Source organism: Nipponia nippon, unplaced genomic scaffold, assembly GCF_047370975.1.
Source record: "Nipponia nippon isolate SJK-2023a ecotype South Korea unplaced genomic scaffold, ASM4737097v1 scaffold_13, whole genome shotgun sequence".
Taxonomy (NCBI): Eukaryota; Metazoa; Chordata; class Aves; order Pelecaniformes; family Threskiornithidae; genus Nipponia; species Nipponia nippon.
Window position 1 is genome coordinate 3467265 of NW_028262324.1, and position 21389 is coordinate 3488653.

The 21389-nt window shown below is 39.9% G+C and overlaps 1 protein-coding gene across 7 annotated transcripts in view; it reads right to left on the bottom strand.

The window, feature by feature from the left end:
* PTPRT (protein tyrosine phosphatase receptor type T) overlaps window positions 1-21389 on the bottom strand; it is a 472716-nt gene that overhangs the window by 154231 nt on the left and 297096 nt on the right. For all 7 annotated transcript variants that reach the window (XM_087749578.1, XM_087749577.1, XM_087749574.1 and 4 more), the window contains exons 8-9: window positions 8255-8551; window positions 6814-6923 (exon numbers count right to left, since the gene is read on the bottom strand). In XM_087749578.1, the coding sequence (XP_087605704.1) occupies window positions 6814-6923; window positions 8255-8551 (407 nt within the window). The remainder of the gene's footprint in view (window positions 1-6813; window positions 6924-8254; window positions 8552-21389) is intronic.

The window sequence follows — 21389 nt, forward strand, 5'->3', positions numbered from 1 at the left end:
CCCAGCCTGCTAAGAAAGCTAGCAATGCTCAGATTTACAGCCCTTCTCAATTGCTGAAAAAAAGATAATAAATCAGTGCAATCAGCACGATTAATTTTCCAAATTCTGGCCTGAATCCTGACTAAGTGGGGCCCAGAACATTGGCAGCATCTCACTAAACTGTCCACCAAGTGCTCAGTAAATACTACAGTCAGCAACCATATAATAAGCAATTTCTCTTCAGCCAGCCCAGCCCTCTTCCAGTGCAATTCTGTACAAAAAGGCGTTAACTACAGGACTAATTTATCTGGGTATATATGCACAGCTTTCCTTACATGTAACTGAGAGGATGACGCAGCCTACTACAGAGCTGACAGAGTTTCAAACTTAAACAGATTATACATGGCCGCAGTGTTTTGTTGCTAGTTTAGATTATTAAAGAATTCTAATTCAACATAGCAGAGATGCAGTAAAACACTTATTCTTCGTATAATTGACTTTCATGGACTCTGGACAAACAACACACTGCAGTACAAGACACCGTATAAATCCAGTGTCAAAGGAAAACAACATTAGTGCTGCAGATGAACAGAGAGTAACATCCAATTGCATGAAGACTGCATTATCAAATGCCCATACAGAATAGTGATAAAGCTACAACTGAATATACAATCCTTAATTGATCATTTCCTGGGTTTTGAGCACTTAACAGTGTATCCTTAATGTTCTCTTAATGTTCAGCTAAATGCAGCAGCCAGCTGCGTGCAGCATGGACTTCCTTCAGTGCACACTTAGTGAGCTTAAGTGAGAAAGCTTCGTCCCAGGGGTATCATGCATCCACAGAATGCAATTGAGAAGCTGTAGCATGATTGATTTTCATGGGAACATTCAGAGCCACTTCTCACTGAAGGCAATTTCCAAGAATTGTCATTTTTCTACTATTTTGACTGTAGAGCTTTATATAAATTGGCTGCAAGATTTCGTGGTTGTTGCTTTCCTTCTTGTGGGAGCCATTTTTCACTCTTCTTAACCAAAAAAAAGCCTTTAAATAAACAAACAAATGACTAAGTCAAGTCTAGTTCCCAACCCTTTCAGCTTTTCCAGGAAGCCTTTTTTTTGCTACACCTTTCATGAGGGAAGATTTTATCCTAAAAATGTCAGGTTTCATGAATAGCTAAAAAGGGCTATGAATAGAAATGCATGCGTATCCATGCAGTGGATAGCTATCACACCAGATAATCACGCTTTGTGTTATAATAAGTATGCACTTCCAGGGGTCAAAGGTGGAAGGAATTTGCTTCCACCTTATTGTAAATGCAGGCTGTGCATCCCACAAATATTGATCTTATGCATGACCCTCCAAGAGGCAGTTTCCATGTAACGACCTCTCCTGCAGAGAAAAAGGAGTGAAGTGATCGAGAAGAAATGGCATATTGGCAACTGGAGAGATGATGAAGGGCAGACTGCAATTTTACATGGCAACTAAGAGGATCTGTAACCTCTGAAGTGCAATTTAAACTCAAATCCACTGGGATTAGAGGAACTAGGCTCCAAGCATCCCATTAAAAAGCTGAAATTGTGCATGAAAGGCCCTTATATTATTATTCCTGGCATCTAAATAGAGATTTACAGCATTTCAGAAACAGTGACTGAGAAAACTAGCTAGTTAGAAGCTGCAAATGTATCCTTATTTTTCCCAAGACCCATGTGCAACCCACATGGGACTTAATAATCATAAAGACGAGAACATAAGTGATTACAAGACTACACCTTACAATGTTTAGAAAGACAGCTTGCTGTTTAAACATTGCCTTTAGGCATGGCTCATTGAAAGGACTTCAACAGTCTGAGAGTCATTTTTCCAGCCAAATAGCTGAATATACTGTAGCCACCCTTTAAATGCTTCTAGGATTGTAATACCTTATAACAATGCCTTCCCCCAAATAACGTGACAAATATTTTAGACAGGAATGCTAAGTGGGTTTTTTCCTTCTTCCTCTTCAAGGGCGAAATAATCTAAAAACTGACAATTCTGAGAAACAGATCACACATGAAAAATGTATTTACAAAGGCGAAAGCCAACATCGCTTACTGAGCGCACCCGTAAGCTTCCAGCTGCCCAAATGAACAGTGAAATGCAGATACAAATGTTTTGTTTCTTCACATTTTCAAGATTACGGACAAAACATCTGGGTCTACACATATATCTGAAGCACTTCAATTTGGATGATGGAACAAACACTTGAGACAACTTCATGTCATCTAAAAGCAGGAGAATTTAAGTGTGAAAGCTGGTCCATGACCTTAAATTAGATTGCTTGCTCCTGCAGTCCAATGACACCATAGGTCCTTCTGCTGTCTGATGGTGGCTTGACTTTACACGCACTTAGGATAAAAAAAAAGAAAAAAAAAAATCTTTGTTGCATGTCTTTGTACACAAAGGCCTTGAAGTGAACTCCCACATGGTATAAGCATAATAAGCAGCACTTGGTTATTAAGGATTTTAAAGCATAGCAGCTTTTCAGAACTGGTAAAAAAAAATTCAACAAGTTGCGGTGCTTTCAGTCTGCCAGGAGACTGAAGCGGGGATGGGACTTATTACAATATTATTAGATTCTGCCACTCACAGCTTGCTCCAAGAGACAGCTGTAATAACGCCTCTTTCATGAATGTCACATGCAAAAACATCTCTGTAGAGCATTCTACCCAAACCAATGTAGCAAAATCCATTATCACTGTTTAGCTGTGTTTCTGAACACAGACTGATCTACTTGTCTCATGTAAGTACCTACACTCCTCGAAGCTACCTGGGGACTTGACTATAGCTAGAGCTCTTCAGCTTTATCTCTGTTGCACAGCCTACTTGCAACAGCAGCCTATGCATCTCCCTACAGCTTAGACTGGACAGATCAACAGACACCTCCTAACTCGGCATACGCTCGCGCTGTTACCTGCTTTGCTGTGCTCACCTAACACCCCCAGAATGAACTGTACCATCACTTGCTTTCTACACAGCTCATATCCTAATCTTTTCAGCATGCTGATTAACTGACTTGCAATTCCCGGAGCTTTCCAAATTCCCTTGAACAAGAGGTTTCTGCTCCCTAGAAACAGACTGCAATTACATACTGATGTGGGGATCTAGAAGGTTCCTTTGATTAAAAATCCAGCTGTGGCTGTACCCAGTGAAACGATTAATTCTCCAACTGAACGCAGGAGGTTTTTAAATGCAAGGCCATTGCCACCTTTATTACAAGACTACAATAGCATTTTGAAGGATAAGAATCAGAAGAGACTTGCATGAATCAAAAAGGTTCTTTAAGGTCCTTCCATTTTGTTTAGGCTCTTTAGAAGTATTCAGTCATTACGAAATTAGTGATTCTGGCTGCCAAATGACTTGCTGAAGGTTGCGCTGCTGAATTTCAGCCCAGTTGGCATGTAAGCAGTGCGCGGGCAAACTGCAACAGCAATTTGTGCGATGTGGAAGTCTGCCTGGCAGGGAACTGCAAGAATGATTAGGGATCTGAGAAGAAAATCTGTCCCAAGCAAAAGCAAGTGCGATGTAAGTAGAATAGATAGTGTGTTTATTTGGAAGCATTTTAGAAGCTTACAAACAAGATTTTTTAACAGAACTAGAGAGAAAATACAGTATCCAGATATAATGAATCAGATCTTGAAGCCGATGGTAAGGAAGGAACTATTACTTAGAAGGAGGAGATTTTTTTTTTATTTGTTTTTATTAGAAGGGTTTGTGCCCAAGGGAGTTTGAGAGACCATCACTTGCACAATAGCTACGTGTGAATCTAGCCAATTACTTCCAGGTGTAATGCAGAACTTGACACCACTAGCTCAAAATCATAAAGTGATATTTCTTGATTTGTACTTTGCAGGGAATTTTTTTTTAATAAATGTTGGTAGGTTCTTGGGTTTGTTTCTCCCTAATGGCAGCAACACAATTGCAATCTTTCTAGATAGCTGCAAATGTGCTAGCACACCATTGAGCCTCCCGGCTCCTCCTGGTGACAGAGCAGCACTGCTGGTGCTGAGCTTCAAGAACGGTGCTCCCTACCGAGGCCTCATTAGAGTAGTGGCCGCACAAGTTCAGAGCTTGACCTTTTTGCTTCTGTTGTCATTAAAGCCTTCTGCTTCTACCTGGATCAGTACTGTAGGCCACCGACATCTGAAAGAACTGAAAACCTATCAGAGACTAACCGCTAGCTTTTTCTTCCTCTTTAACCAATAGGTCAGCCAAACCCTGTTAAAGCAGTGTAAAGCCATGATGATACTGAAAAATGGCTGAACTCTGTCTAAAACAACACTTTGGAGATCATTACTACTGAGGAATTACTTTGGTCCTTGACACATGGCATGAAATCTTAAAATAATACCAGTAGAGACAAAGGTGCAGGTTTAAGTATCTCTAGTGGGCTAGGGATTAAGCAAGCAATACAAAGGATGCAACTACCTGGACCATACTGGATGTTTCTCTGTATTTTTAGGAAGATTAAACTTCAATTGCAGGCAGCAGGATGAGATGTTTCTGTGCAAAGGCCTATTCTTTATTTACTGAGCAATTTCAAAACCAGCATCTCCTTTCACTTGGACCAGGCACTCATATTTGCTTGTGATATAGACTCAACAGCCTGACAACTACCCTGAGAATGCTCTGGCCATCTCTCCAGGTGACATGTAACTGCTCATCTGCATTTTTATCTCCAGCTGATGAACTTGTCTCAGGGTGCCATGGAGAATGGGAATGTGCTGTATGAATTTTCACATATAAGAAGGGAGAGGAAAGGGAGACATTTTCATTCATGACAACCTTCAGGCTCTCTGGTTCTCCTGGTTTTTAGCACTTGGATTTTCATCCTTTTGGAGATGAGGGGGAGGAGGAAAAGAAGGAAGAGTTTGAATTCACCTTGACTTCTCTTTGGCTTTAGCTGCCAAATATGCACAAAGTCATTATCAGAAAAGAAAAATTTGTTTGTGCCTTCACTGAGACTCGAGCAATGATATGACTTGAGGGGCAAAGGCACTGTCATGATGCATAGCTACCCTGAAGGCATTAAAGTATCTCTATGCAGCTGCTCAGCCAGAAAAGCTACGCAGATTGCTGAAGTCCTTTCAATGAGCTGAGCCCAAGGCAATATTTTAGTAGGAAACTGCCTCTTTAAAAATTAAAACAAGTTATTTTTGCATCATTTGACTTGGATTATTTTAAATGTGTTCCATTATAGGTCAACTATGTTGCCAGAAAAATAATCAATTTGCAACTGATTCTATTCCATTCTATTAATACCTTAAAAATACGGACAGCTTCATTGCGTAATTCCTTACACAGACACAGGATAGCCTGTAGTACACCTTCAAAAACCATGAAATTGCAAGGGTTAGTTCTGGTCTAGTACAGATAGGTGATATGCAACCTGCACAGATTTCCACAAGGGTCTCAACAGTGACCAACAAAAAATGACTCCTTACTTAGTCAAGGATTATCGCCTGGCTGAAATGACACAAAACTAGCAAGAGGAACTTCTACTCATTTATTTAGTCTTGCTCTATCACATTCAATCTACCCTTTGTGATCCAGCTGGAGAGAAGACCTACAAGTGCAATTACATTTAAGCCCAGGAGCAAGTTGCCATGTCTTGCTCATGCTGTAGTGTAAGAGCTCATTGATGTTAAACTGGCTTGATTTTTTCCATTTGACCATCACTGTGTTAGAGACAGCCAGTGTTAGCAAGGAGATCTAGGAGTGACATGTTGTAAGACATGCTGTTCCAAACAGAAGTTGGATGGGAAGTGGAAAGGAGCAGAACCTCACTGGTGATGGTAGAGTTGCTTCATGCACCCATGCCTTTTCCAAAATGAGTTTGTACATTCACCCAGCATAAAAGAGAAAGCAAAAAAGGAGTTGTTGCCCCTCTGTATCAGACCATGCCGCACAATTCCACAGTGAGGATTTTTACCCATGAAAGCAAATTTTTTTTTCACTTTTTCTAATCTTACTGTGGTAAATGCTGAACCTATAAACTGAAAAATGCTCAGCCAGCACTGGTGCTTTGCTTTCCACTCTTTAATAAAAGTGCCTTTACCTTTTCTTGTAGGACTGCCTCTCATTTCACACGATCCTCTAAAGCAGTCCTCCTTTTATATTTCTTTTCTGCATATTTGGGTATACATGACATGGATACAGTCTCACCAGAAGCACATGACAACAGTAATGCTTTCTTACCTTAACAAGGAACATCTCCTCTGATACACTCCAGAATCACATTTAATTTTTTTTTTTTCATCCAGTATAGGATGGTCAGTGATCACCCTATAACCTGCTGTATATTTTGTTTGGCAGCAGGGAAAGTGGTTGGGCTAGATAGATCTATCATTGAACGATTCAATAAGAATACTAAGATAAGACTTAATGGCTATATTCTGCTGAGATGGCCAGGAAATGTTATGACTATTGGAAAGGCAGAGAGGAATTAGTTGCAGTATTTACGCATAAAACCTAGCAGAAGTTTACCTCAAGAGAAAAAGGAAAGAAAACAGACTTTGGAAATACTGCAGAAAAAAAAGGGTAGGAATTGAACACTTGAGACATGGGGGAATCTATGGCTCTCATGTTGCCACAAATATTGGTAAAGAAATCTTTTCTCTTTTTTGAACTGGAAAACTTTTTCAGTGACAGCAGCAGACTATCTTGAAGATTCTTATCTATTTTAATCAGGCTTCTTCTAGCACCTGCTGAAATCTCTCAGAGCTCAAGATTGGCTTAAACACATATGAAAAGGGCCCTGTGGCACGTATTCCTTGACAACAATCTGTTCTCCTCACCTCATAGAGTGTAATGATGCCATTTGTCTCATTGGGAGGCTTCCACTGAACATAGATCTTCTCTTCAAACGGTCCTCCCTGGATGGATTCCAAGGGAACAGGTCCAGGAACTACGGGGAGAAAAAAAAACCCCAAAACTATGTTAGAAGTTACTACCACCTCCAGTTGCACACATATCAAAAGACACCAAGAGGCCATCAGACAGGAAGTTCAGAGCTGAAAAAAATAAAAATAACATAATAAAAAAAACCTCTCAAGGCACTACCATTACCAAGGTACTATCAATACGAAAAGCCTGTTCTCAACCTTTGGTTCAAATAAGAATACCCTAATTTAACTACTAAGTGATAAATAAAATCAGAATCCATGACAATATATAGCTAATTTCAATACGTCCTTATTCCAGCACAGCACCAGCAGAGAATTTAATTTGTCCTTCTCTGCCCACACAACAGCAAAGCTCTATCCACCTAAACAGCCAGACTGCACCTTGGCATAAAGATGCTACTGGGCTGCGCACCTTTATCAATATGAAAGACTGATTTCCTTAGTAAAGTAACAATATAAGATTTATATTTCATCACGGCTACAAGGCCAGCTAAAAAAATCCACCTACTCAAGCAAAATTTTATGCTGTGGAAGATAACTAACTAAATGTACTCCCAAGCCCGCCCAATACAACCCCTGTTCATTTTTCTGAAAGATCTGCCATCTTCTTATGTCCCCCCATATGATATACTGGACTGCAAGAGCCACTTTCAGCTGAGAGAAACTCAGGACAGCAACTCCTTACAGCTCTGGCAGAGGAAGAACACTTATTTTTTAACACATTAGACAGAATGGGGGCTTGTATTCTATTAGAGTCCTTGGTCTGAAATAGCTCAGATGGGATAATAACACTTTAAGCTTTCCATCAGCACTTCTGGAAAACAGTTCTTTTGTATCAAGAACGGAAGAGTTAGCACCAAATGAATTTAGCTTCTGAGATTTATATATAATGCACCATCCAGAAGACCAGCACTGAGAATAAGATACACTCTGGAAAAGAAGACATTATACTTTTTAGGGACAGTGATGTGAAGGCACAAGAAAAAACAACAAATGCCAGGATTACATTTGCCCATATGATAAAGGAAGCTGCTCTGTGGGTCCTGGGTAGCTCAGAACATGACTTCTATAGAATTAAACCTATTACTGTTTGGTAACTGCTCAGACTGGTGTTTGTCATTTCCAAGCACTTCAGGGAGCCCTGCCCTTTCAAGAACATGGCTGTGAAACAGAAAATACTTATACCTACAAATTTTACTTGCGTAACACACACACTGTCCAGAGCAGCCATTTATAAGTCTCATGGGACAGAGGGTTATGTTGTTATTTACAACTTGAAAATATTAGTCTTACCCCCAAAACCAAGCAAGCAAGCAAACCAAACATAACTCACCATCTTCCTCCGTCTGCACAACCAACTCCTCACTTTCCATTTTGCCCTCCGGGTTAGAGAGGGCTAACCTCAGTCTAATGGTCATGAAGGGCCGAAGACCTCGCAAGGTGTAGTGGGAAGAAGTTTGGATGAGTTCCTCCGCCTCAAATTTTTGCTGGTTAAACACATACTGGTACTGGACTGTGAGATTGTAGCTGTGGCAGCGGGTCACTGCATAACCAAAGGGCTCCCACTGCAACGTCAGCTGCCGGGAGCGAATATCAACCACTTCTACGTTTTGTGGTCCATGGACAGGATCTGTGAAGCAAGCAAAGAAGAAAAAAAAAAAAAAAAAAGTTGACATTAAAAGAAATCAGTCATCCATCAATATGCTTCCTTCCATATTGCCAGAGTATCTAACTACTTCACAGTTCTGAATGTTCTTGTCCTTACAATGTAAAAGTGATACAGAAATTAATGTCAGCTCCACAAATGTATTCTAGCTCCCCATTTTTCCCTGAAAAATCCCCCATCATAGGTCCCTGAACAGTGGTCATGCTCCCGATTCTTGTGAAACCTCACAGAATCCAGCAATGGCAGCATGATTCCCATCAGTTAAGTAGTGTGAAAGTCACACTTTCTTCCTTATTCCTCAAAAAAAAATAAAAATGTGGTTGATGGTATACTTGAAGTGCCTACCTTGGTGAGTCCTGCCTTAAGTTATGTAAATACACAGGAATTGGCTGCCAGAGTAGGAATGAACTCAAGTCTCTCAGCCTTCAATTTAGGTACGTAAATTGATAGGTACCTACACCCTCCTGCTGACCCTAAACCCATTCTGCTCAGAGACTAAAGCACAAGAGTGTAAGAATCAAGATTAAGAGCCTGACTGTTAGACTTCAACATCCCAGTGCTACTGCCTGCCCCAATTTTTTAAACTCTTGACTGTTTTGGCAATGGGGCATACGAGCAGATCATGCTACTCCTTGAGTAATTCTGAGTCATCTCAACCTCATGCCAATAAAACTTTTATTTCATATCATATCAACGCCTTGGCCCCATCAAAGTTTCATTGCTCTTTATTATTCTTTCTACAGTATCTGACTGAGGTACAGTTTGAATATTCATGTGTAGGAATCATTTTCACCTGCTGTTCCTTAATTTATTTTTAACAGCATAACTCAAATGCTCTGACTACAGGCTCTGCCCTTTATATAAAATATAAATGCATGCACCACTAGACATGCAGATATAAAGAATGAGGGATGAGTGAGTAAAATCAGTGTTTGAGATATGTCAGATGGCAATAATACTACACATGTCACAGTTTGTTTATCTGACATTTCTTCAACTTTTATAGCTCATTTGCTTTTTTGCTCAATATATATCTAAGCAAGGTAATTAAAAAAATACATATTTTCACATAGAGTTTCTTGATTTATAGCACAATTTAGTATTTCGCCCACTTCTCATGTTCTCTCACGACTTCAACCTATGAAAGGAACAGAATATTTTCATGGAAACAAAAAAAGTCACAAGGACTCCCAAATGCTAGTTACACTTCTTTGAAAGATAATTAAAGTGAAGAAAAAGCCTTCTAGTAATTCTTGAAAGTAAAGCATGCACCAGCCATACTGACTTCAATCTACTAATGCATAAGCAGAAAATACACTGTAACAACCAGCATATTCTGTATTACTTCTAAAAAAACCCTAGCGACTGGCAATGGGAAAATAGCTACTTCTGAAATGAACACTATTCTGAATATATAGATGCAGACACACATGCAGACACGTTTGAAATACGATCGATATTAAAAGATCAGGGGTCTAAAGCTAGCAACTGGTTTAGGATTCCATATAAGTCATGTCACTCCCTTAGTATCCAGAAAACACCTCTTAAATGAGATTCTTTAGTACTGTGTGTGTCCAAAAAAAAAAAAAATATTTAGAAATCAGAAAGTTTGTATGCATAAATATACTTAGCATTAGGTGATAATCATTTCTTTACTATAAACCCATGAAAAGAACATTTCTGCAGATGAATTGTATACATAAGTGTAGTGAACAAGTTCTGTGAGATCTTTCAGCCTCTGAAAATGTAAAACCTTGCTCCAAGATGCATCGAAAAGAAAGAAAACCAAAAGCAGATGCTTGTCCTTCTGAACTCTCTGCTACACCAAGTAACCAACTCCAGACCCCAACCCAAAATGTGGCTGAGACACGGCAAAAACACTTCACGCCAAGACACCAATGCAGCTGAAGATGGCAATTAACCTCCATATAAATGCTATACTGTTTTTTTGAAATTACAGTTATTTTCTTTAAGTCAGTCATGTTATGGAATGAATGGGTAATTAGAGGGTTGTTGGTTTATTCATGTCAGATGTGCTTTTATCAGTGGGTAAGGAACAACTCTGATTCAGCATCATCTCACCAAGTTGTATGTCCAAAACGTGGACTATGGGAGATTACCTGCATTTATTAGCTTGCTTTCTCATCTTGTTCCCATTTGCTCTTTCCTTTCTTACCCAAAACCGTAAGTCTTGGAAGCTGCCTTGTATCAACTAGTTTCTAATTCTACTCAAAATTTTACTGTAGATGCTCCAAGATACATCTTTAGTTTTCAACACAATCTTTTCAATAGAGTAACCGGCCTATTAACCACAGATGACTTTGAGTTACAAAGTAAGAAATTAAAATACAGATTCCAAACATAGTCCAGACCCCACTGCACAATCACAGAATATATCACATTCTCTCAAGGCTGATAATCCTAAATTGTGCGATTTTTCAGTGAAAAAATGAGATCATGATGCTGAGGTTCACAGTGAATGAGGAAGGGGATGTGGGTTTCAGAAATACCCATAGCCTGAGGAGTTTCTGACAGCAGGGGCAGAGACTTGACATCTAATGGCCTTCTAGATTTTTGAGCAAAGGGGGAATAAATAAGTAAGTAAAAATTATTTAAACTATGTTCAGAGAGGAAGAAACCAAACTGGAATTAAATTGACAAACAGAAGCTGGACCTGGAAACCTTTATATTCTCTCTGGCTCCCGTCTCTGTTTCAATCTCCTTTTTCTGAAAACTGAGACTGTAATTTTGACAATGTTTTCCTGTTGCCACACTGATTTCCTCTGCAGCATAAGCCATTGAAACTCATTTTCAAAGATGAGATTTTGTACTGTTGTTTTTAAAGGACAGTGGTCCTACTACCTTCTCCATTTAATTCCTTCCACATTTTAGCTTTGTTAGGATACAATCTCAAAAGGTCTGTAGTACCTATCCCTGGGACCCTACTGTCTAACATTGCCCATTTTTCATTATGTTCTAATGATTTATTTTCCCCCAAAAGAAATAAGAAAGCTAAAAATGTTTATAATTGATCTCTAATCCCCTAGTAGTGGTGAATATTTGAAACTGGACAAAATGCTCCATTTTTGTATTCTTGGAATTATAGCTTCCAAATAACGCAAGAAAAAACCTGAAAACTATTAACCTTGCACTTGGCTAGTGTAAGAAAAGCTGCTAATATGCATCTCAGCTTCACCTGTACAAAAATACCTACCAAAGCAAGACAGAAACAGACTGGCCCAATTTGAATACTTAGAGATCATATATAAAAAGACATTAGTGTAATCTGCATAAACCAAAGTAAAATTTTCTAAGTGTCCTCAGACCTTGGAAAAAACAAAGGTAATTCTTAAGAGGCAGGAGCAATGAAACAGCTGCTACACTGATCTATCAAAACTAGTCTTGAACCCATGCAAATAAAATTCCAGTCTCGGGGATTTCACTGTGCAAATGCTGTACTTTTATTTCAGGCTGGTTGAACTCTTGTGCCGGTTTTGGCTAGGATAGAGATAATTTTCTTCCTAATATCTAGTATAGGGCTACAGTTTGGATTTGTGCTGGAAACAATGTTGATAACACAGGGATTTTTTCATTGTTGCTGAGCAGTGCTTACACAAAGGCAAGGCCTTTTCTGCTTCTCACCCCACTGCACTTCTTAGCTGGGAGGGGACCCGGCTGGGACAGCTGACCCCAACTGACCAAAGGGCTATCCCACACCATATGACGCCATGCTCAGCATATAAAGCTGGCAGAAGAAGAAGGAAGGGGGGGACATTCAGAGCAATGGCATTTGTCTTCCCAAGTCACCGTTACATGGGATGGAGCCCTGCTTTCCTGGAGATGGCACTCAGCAGGCCAGGGACCTTTCTGAAGCACTTACGATGTACAAGCAGCCCAAACAGAAACAAATTCTCCCAGTGATCCTTCAGCTGTGCTCTGAGTCCTTAGTCCAGGTAAGTAGACATTTTTGGCCTAACAGTGACCTGCAATATTCAGAGACTGCATTTTCTGCTGTCACAATTTTACAGAAAAGTTGACTTTTATGGCTGGTTTTGCTCTTTCCTTATTGAGTGTTACAGAGCTCATTTTGTTCACTGTAGTCTTCTTCCTGAAGGTGAGGTGTAGAAAGGCAAAGGTTGATTTAGATTATTAATAAGAATTGTCTCTGCTTTATACCCCTCAATCAAAAGAAGAACAGAGAGGAAAGGAAGCAACGGTGAAACACTGGGGTCTGAACATGAAGCTCAAATTAAGCAGTGAAGTTAAATAGAGACAAGCGGCTGTTGCCCCCAGGTTAACGACCTGCTGCAGGAGCCTAACTGCAAGAAATTGTTGCTGTCAGTAAAGACATGACATTGAGCGGAAGATGTCCATACTTGTCTGAGGCCCCATGCCCATGTCTCCTGACCCTGTGGAGAGCAGGAGACAGAGTTTATTAGCAATGCAGGTGTCCAGTGATTAAATTCTGTTTCCCAGCAGTAGGTTACAGAGACCGAGAAGGCACAAAGGGAAGAAAAATGAGCGCGACAACATCTTTCTGTGAGTCCTGAACTGATGTCTTGATACAGAAAAAGAAGGAAAATAGGTGAGAGTCTGATTCCTGCCTTCCCCTCAGCACACCCACACCTGAGCCATCAGCCAGTCACTCCAACCAGAGCAGGCCAACCAACATCTGGGCACCCCAGTAAGGTCCCTATCCCTTCCTCCTAGGCAGACTGCGAGGAGACTGGGAGAAGCCTGGGTGCACTGATAGCTGATAACAAGACCAAAACTTGTGTTCTCCCAACTACCACCATGGTATGACCTCTCTCTGTAGCCCAGAAAATATTTAAATTCATTTTAACTTAACAAATACAAATTTGGTAGTATCACAGAAGGGTTGAGAACTTCATAGAATATTTCACTCCCACAATAACTTGAGACAGTGGCCACTTTTCATGCAACAGCAACAAAACTCCTAATGACGGTGAATTAGCGGTTAGGGTGTTTCCTTTGTGTTTTTCAAAGACATTGTTCTTGTTCTACAGATGGAAAACCAAATGGTAAGTTGTCTGACAATGATTTTACTCCAGGTATCAGATTAGACCTGAAGCCTTCCCTATCTCGCTTTTATTCCCTATTACTCCTCTTCCTCCTTAAATTTCCACAGGATGAAACAAGTCTAGGGAAACATACCTACTATCAGAAAACATAGCAAGACGAACAGAGAAAAAGTATTCAAGTGCTTTGCCTTAAATGCACAATTCAAGTCTGTGTGGTGGTTCAGGATAAAACAACCAGCTCTACAGAGCGTGCTGTTCAGCTCTTCAAAGAGATTCTGACAGGTGAGTTGTTCTATAAACACCTTCCGTATCTATGTCCCATACGTGGACATTTCAGAATGATGGACAACTCTGTCCATCCCTGAAGTGCAGCATGTCATTCTGTGACAGAGCTCCTTTACTGAGCGTCACAACCATGCAGCTGCTGCCCATCATATTTCAGTGCCTTCCGAGCCTGAATGTGGTATAAATGCCTTTTCAGACATGACAGATAAAAACACTGATTAAACAGAGTTCATTAGTCTTTCAATACTATAAAAGTGTTTTGGCTTTGCCCTTTTCTGCAGAAATAACATCTCTCTAATACTTGGATCTAATTTTTTTTTTTTTAAACCAGTTCAGATATCATCACTGGTCCAACGACAGTGCAGACACAGCTGAAAGCAGGCAATTATACAGAAAGGCATGTTCTGAGAGAAGACTTGCAACAGAGAAAAGAGGAAAAAAGAAGTGAGACTGATACAATAAAATCACCACAGAACAAACAACCTGTTGGTTGAGATAGCTACAATCAACTAAACCCCAAGTCATAACACAAAGAAATAGATGTCATTACTGCTGAGGAACTAAAATAGGCTATTTTATGGCAATCTCTGAGCAATGAAGAAGGAGGAGCCCTGCCACACAGATGAACCTATTACAAAAGAAAGATGAAATAAGTTAGATAATGGAGTATGTGCTTCGATAAGCCAGGGACTGAGCTCTCTCAACAGCTAACGTGATCATTTTACTTCAGTTCACAGCACATCTTCTTCATTTTTTGATTGATCTGGTTTTGTTTCAGTTGCAAATTTTACTTTGAATTCTGCCCTGAAAGAAACCCAAGATTTAAAAAAAAAAAAAAGCGAAAATATTTGATACATTACAAAACCCATTAAACAACCTCTGACCTCATAGTTCAAACTTGTTAAACAAACAAAAAAAAAAAAAAAGAAAAATTAACCCAAATGCCTTTAAACTGAGCCCAGATCTATCCGATGTTTGAGAAACTTGGCAGACCTTTCAATGTGTTACAAAGCGTGCCTGTCACGCTCACAGACTCCAAGTCCACACGCTGGCATGTGTCCAAGGTCGCACGAAAAGCAAAGCACCAGACAGCAGGAGCACAACCCGCCAGCACCGACTGCTACCGACGCCTGCCACAGCCCTACCTACCTGTGCTTGCTCCAGCTCACATCCAGAGTGGAGCTGCCAAATCTTCACTTGTAAACAACTTCAAGATAATTAAGCACTGCTTTTTAAAAAAGGTTTATTAGCATCTGTTTAAATGGATGGGGTTTTTTATTTTTTTTTGTATATTATGAAATGGTAAAATGAAAGCTTTCTTCCCCTTATACCTAAAATTATTGTTCCCTAACAAACTTAAAAATAATAATTTAAAACAACAATAAAGGGTAATTACTGGTTTTATTAAAACAATCTATCATGGATACACATAGCAGTGGTTTTCCATGGCTGAGAACAAAATGTACGTTATTGAGCATTTTGATGATTAAATACAAAAGCATAATTAAATATGCTAATGAAAGTGAGATTACAAAGCAGGTAAACCACTTGGTTTTTGTCAAACAAAAGTAAAATGTGTGTTTTTTACAAATTTATTTTATTATGTATAAATAAAATATTTATTTTAACTATTTGTTTTACTATTGCACATGTGCATTTATTTTTATTACCTCGTCCTCTGTGTACGTCTGCTGTTACCTTCAAATGGAATAAGTGGAAGAGATTAGAATAATGTACAAGCTAGTTCCTGACAAAACATAAATTATCTCCATAAAAATAAATAAGGTAATCAAAATAGTAGGTAAGAGAGAGGCTTCCTCTACACAGCTATGGGTCTGTTGCATTATTCTGAGCAGCAGAGAGAAAAGCATTATTCTTGCAGATAGGCTTTCCCTCATTTGTAACTGTGGCTTCCTTTTATGTCTGTGTAATCTGCAAGATAAATTCTCTACGTTCTTTTGGAAGCCTGTCTTAAGCTAAAAAAGTTAAATTTTCCAGTTTAACTTCTAGATCTAGCAGAAGGAGCTATCAGTTGACAAAACGTTGGCTTTGTGGGCACTATTGAAATATCCTACTTGCCCTAAAACACTTGAGGCTTGTTCATTTTTCTCAAGATTCAGGAGTAGCAGCGACTCCCTCTTTCACCAGCGATGGATAGTCATACATGAGGAACCTCTGTGTGATGGGGACTAGCTGATTCTTTGTACCTGATGACATCTAAAGGGATTTTCTCTCTACAGCATGCCATATTGGCAGAAGAAAAAAAAAAAAAAACCAACATTTTCAATTGCTAAGCATGCTAAAATTGGATAATTAGTTAGAGCAAAGCAGAATATGTCACAACCATAATAATAAGGTTAGACAAATGAGGAGCCCTCAGGAGCGGGTGGTTAGAAGTGCAGCTAGTGGAAAAGAAGACAGAGACTGTAACTCTATGTCAACCAGCTTCTTCTCCCAGTTATTCTCTTAACTAGACCAAGAGACTTTCAAATTCCTGCAGCTGAGTACAGGTTGGAATATATTCCAGAAACACATTTTTAGAAATGGCTTAGATATAATTTATGGCCAGCTGTTCTAATTTCATGCTTATGTCTTCCCTCCACTAGGGTGTTGAAGTCAGCAATGCAATGCCATTAATGCCATGGTTAGTTAGCTGTTATGTGAATGTACATATTTGAACAAATGTTCATTTCAAAATGCTGTAGACACTCTTTAGGATAGTGGAGGACAGATAAAAGTTTGCTCTGAACAAAATCAATGCACTGCATTTAGCCCAACAATCACTCTTTTCCTAGGATATGGTTGCACTTTTGACTCAAACAAAAATAAAGCAGAACAACTTTATGCCAGAGGAAAATGTGAGAAGAGCAGAGTGTGAGGGGCAGGACCAGCACTTCTTTAAGACCATTTATATCTGACTCCCGTGCCACTAAGAAAATACTCTTGAAGGATTTCAATACAGGCATTACGTACGAGAAAATACAGATAAACCAGTTCTTCAGAAACACTGTCAATCCTATAAAGAGAGTGTAGCTTCTAACCCAGCTAGGACTCTTAATGTAATCTGAACATACAGGCCACAGTGTCAGGATTACAGCAGCCTTGTTAATACCCGCCAACACACATTTTTAAAAGTCTCATTGAAATCCAAGTCTGTCTTTTAGCCCAAGTATACCTTTTTAAACTCAGCAACCTTCGTTTTTTTAAAATGCAACTGGATTAATTGCCTGCTCAGAAAATAACTCAATTCTAATCAATTCCAAATTGTTCCTAATACCTGTCATCTCATGGCCCCACTGTACGACTACAGGTTTCAAGTATCAGACATGCTCAGGGTTTGTTCACTGTTCCAGGCCCAGCACTGCAGGAGGCATCAATCTGCAGTAGCCAAGGTTCTGTTCCTGTGCAAGGAGGCTAAGGAGTTGGTGAACTGCCGATTTTATCCGGGGGAACTTCAGATCGCTTGCTTCATAAACTTTGAGGAACTTCTGGGTTTGTTGTTTAAAAAAAAAACAAACAAAAAAGCCCCCAAACCCACAAACAAACCCACAAGAAGTAGGATTGTTCACCAAAGATTATCAAATTATTGCTGCTCTCTTTCTCTTAATACTATCTTCTAACAGAAAGCTGTAACTTCCCATTCCCTAATCCCTATTTGCTGTACAGGCCTGGACACATCCTTTAAACTGCTTCTCAGCTCATTTGCATAGCAAAGCAGACAGTTAGTAGCCAGCTACAGTTTTACAAGAGTATTAGCAGAATTTAATGAATAATCATGGAAGTCACTTCCAAGGGACATCATTGCATGAACTTGTGCATAAGGCCACAGGCATGCACACATCCTCCCGCCACACGGCCAGTTCTGCCTGAGGAACATCTGTAGCTCCCTCAGAGAATGAAACTAGAGTCTGCCACGAGGAAACTTTCTTCAAGCAGTCTTCAGAAGGGAAAAAGATGAAGGACGTAATGGAGACCGATATCCATACAAAGCGTGTTGGTGTTCAGTTTTTAAGCTTCCCTACAAAGTCCTGTACTAATAATATATTTATCTTAGAACCAAAAGCCTGAGCTCTGGCTTTAATGAGCACAGGAAGGTCAACTCTAATGGACCTAAAGGTATAGGCGTAGCAATGGACTGTCTATATGACAGAAAATGGTCATGTCCTCATTTACAGGCACATGGAAATTGTAGAGGCAGATTTACAGCTCTGCTTACATTCTTCATCTCTCATAAGTAGCAGCAGGGAACTGGTCTTCCACTAGCTAGGAAATTTGATTTACTGTGATCAAAGAGCTCTGTGTTACTACAAACAATAACTCTGGCATAAAACCGAGCCAGCCCGTGGAAGATCTTGGGCTGTCTGCTTGCACATGGATCACAGCTGAAGTGAAGCTGGATTGCAGAGAGCCACATCTGGTTCTGGGGGTGCACTGCCCTCATCTTTGGGTTCTGAAACATAGACAGTGAAACAAGGTTCACGGCACTACTTAAAATTACAACGCTAATGAGCAAGTTAGTCATGCCCTAAAAGTTAGGGAAAGTCTCATTTGTGCACATCAAGATCTCTATACTATAGAATGTTTTTTTCTGGGTGAATTAAATCTCTTGCACTGGCCATTTCTTACTGCATATATATATATATATATATATAAAAGAAATAGAACTAAAGTGGAAAGAAAGCAGTGTGTTTTGTTTTCAGCAACTATGGCTTGATTCTTTGCTGCCATGGCTTTAACAACAAAGCTAGAAGGAAGTAGATGAGCATTCATGTGTGAAAAAAAGCCTATGTTTTTAACAGAATTAGGCAGCTGAGCTCATTTCCAACCCATTAGGATCAGTCTATGAGACAGTGCTGCCAATGAAAGCGCAAGAGATTAGTTTTCCCCTCACTAGCTTAAGCAATGCTCTGGGCGCCAAATACAGATCACGACACTTTTCAGGGATATTGCAAAGCTCATGCGGGGAACTGATCCAGATCCTGCCTTTCAATTTTTCAGCAAAGCCATTTCCACACAAATGCACCACTGTGCCCTGGAAGAGTTTATTTTGAAATGGAAAGAGGAGAAAGGAGGTAGATGCTTATTGGAAATCCATTTGCTGAAAGTGTGTTAAGGAAAGCTAAGGGTTTCTAAGAAAAGATCTGTTAATATGTCACTGAAGAATTCCAATAACTACTGCCACAGCTTGGCACCACAGGTCTGCAAGTTGTAACAGCCTTTATGGTGAGACACACTTTTTGTTCCTTTAATATACCACTGAATTTATATAAAGAAAATAGTGTGTTCCTAATTTCATTTTCCTCTAATATTCCTACCTAGAACAAGTGCTTTTTGAAAAAGTCAGTTTGATGGTTGGTTGTCCTCCAGCTGTTAATGATTTCCTTCTGTTCAGAGCAGAGGACAAGAAAGAAGGGCAGAGAAAAAATAGTTACTGCTTTGCTATTAAAATAACAATATTCCTAACGGAGATCTATTAGCATTTGCTCCCTAGATGGTTATAATTTCTCTCGAGAAGCAGAAGATTAGAAACATCAGGGATCTCCAACTGGCATCCATTCAGCTCTACTCTCTCAAGATTTACAGACACAACTGCTTTCTCTTCCCTCTTAATTTTCAGAAAATCTCCTATGAAACTTAAAATCCAAGAGCATTACAGCTACAAAACGAAGCAATCAAGGTTGGCTCCAGTTAGAATTAAGGCTGCATGCACAATGTGAATGTTGTATTACCTGTGCCTATGCACTGTGCCCAAGGACTTCTAGAGAATTTTGGCTATGGTACCAGGGGACTCAAAACCAGCCCATCTAAGCCCTTCAGCATCCTGGTGTCTTATGGCAGCCCAAGCCTCCTTTTAAGGGTAAGAGGGTACACACACACACAAATACACGTGTTCAGGCCTGACCATCACATCACCCAAGCACCTTTGTGCCTCTTGGCCATGTACCACTATACTGAAATAGTATTTTTGCCCACAGGAGCACTGCCTCACCCAAGCACACAAAACATCTTTAGCTCAATGTAAAACAGATGCAAGCGTCGAAACAGCCTGGCAATTCAGTGAACTAAGTAATGGTCTGACTAGCAGACAGCAGTAGATTGCAGCCATTTATGTCTTCATCTGTGCCAGTGGGTAGCAAAAGAACCACAAGACTTCATTTTGGTTATGGATGAGAACATTTTCTACCAACCACCTGCTCTACTCCTTCATTCTTCCTTGCTCCATCCCGCCCACTATCACTGTTTCTTCTGCCTACCCAGCCCAGTCTTTTTGCCACTCCAGCACTTATTCCATACTCAAAGTCCTCGACTACATCTGCTCCTAAGACTTCTTATTCCAGTCTGAGTTGCCAGCCCATCCCAACCCACTCTCCTTCACGGAGTGCAGCTCCTCATCAGACTGGATTCCTGATCCCTGTCAGCCACTGGGTCTTAGTCCTTGCTCATATGTTCCTCCTTCATCCTTAAAAGATATCCCAGCTCCCTCTTCTGCTCTTCATGCCCAGCTGCCCTACACAATCATCTTTCCCACCTTCTTCTCCCAATTCCTTTCTAAATCCACTGTCCCATTTCCCTTCTGCCAACACATCTCATCAGCTCTAAGTTCAAGTCCAGCAGATTTCTCCTCCAGACTGACTGAGCACAGAAGGGAAACCATTTTTGCTAGAGGATTAAGAAACCTTTCACTCCTAGTATCAAATTTAACCTTGGAGAGGACAAGAGCAACTTAGAGCAACTGAAGTCTTTTGAAAATTCAGCTGTTACCATCTGTGAACTTTCTACTGCTTACACATGGACTACAATTTTTCCATTTCATCTACTTCAATCACACAGATTGTGGTGGGTTTTCATGTTGACGGGAGGAAAAAAAGAAAAATAATCCACCAATACCCTAAAAAAAACCCACCACACTCCAGAGGGAAAGGTTAGTCTTAGAGATACATCAGTTGCTTCCTCCAGAAGATGTAGGCTTAAGCTTAAAAATTGAATAAGCATGAGCAAAACCTATGCTGCCTTTATCTCCTTCCTGGAAATGGTTGAAGATTTCCAAAGTGTTCATCATGCCAGAGGTTTGCTTACCTTTAAGATCTTCAGCCAAAATGACAAAGTTTGACAGGCCTGAAAGAGATGGTCCTTACGTAGGACCATAGAAAGTTTCAGGCAACAGATTGTACCACCTACTCCACCTCCAACCCTCCCTGGTATTTTCTCTTTGCTTCACAGTCTGGGTTATGGAAAGGGCCTTAACCTATATCCTGAGGCAAACTTCCTGTGTAGTCAAAGCCATATACAAGAGAGTAACATTCAACTTGTTTTCATATTTAGGCTTTAAGAACCTGGAACACGGATTCCCTTTCTCTATGTGCCGATCACAGCAGCTCACACAGAGATGAGGGGGACTATCAAAATATTTGTTAAAGAATACATATGAAATTATTAAAAATAATAATAATAGATTAAAAAAATAATATAAGATC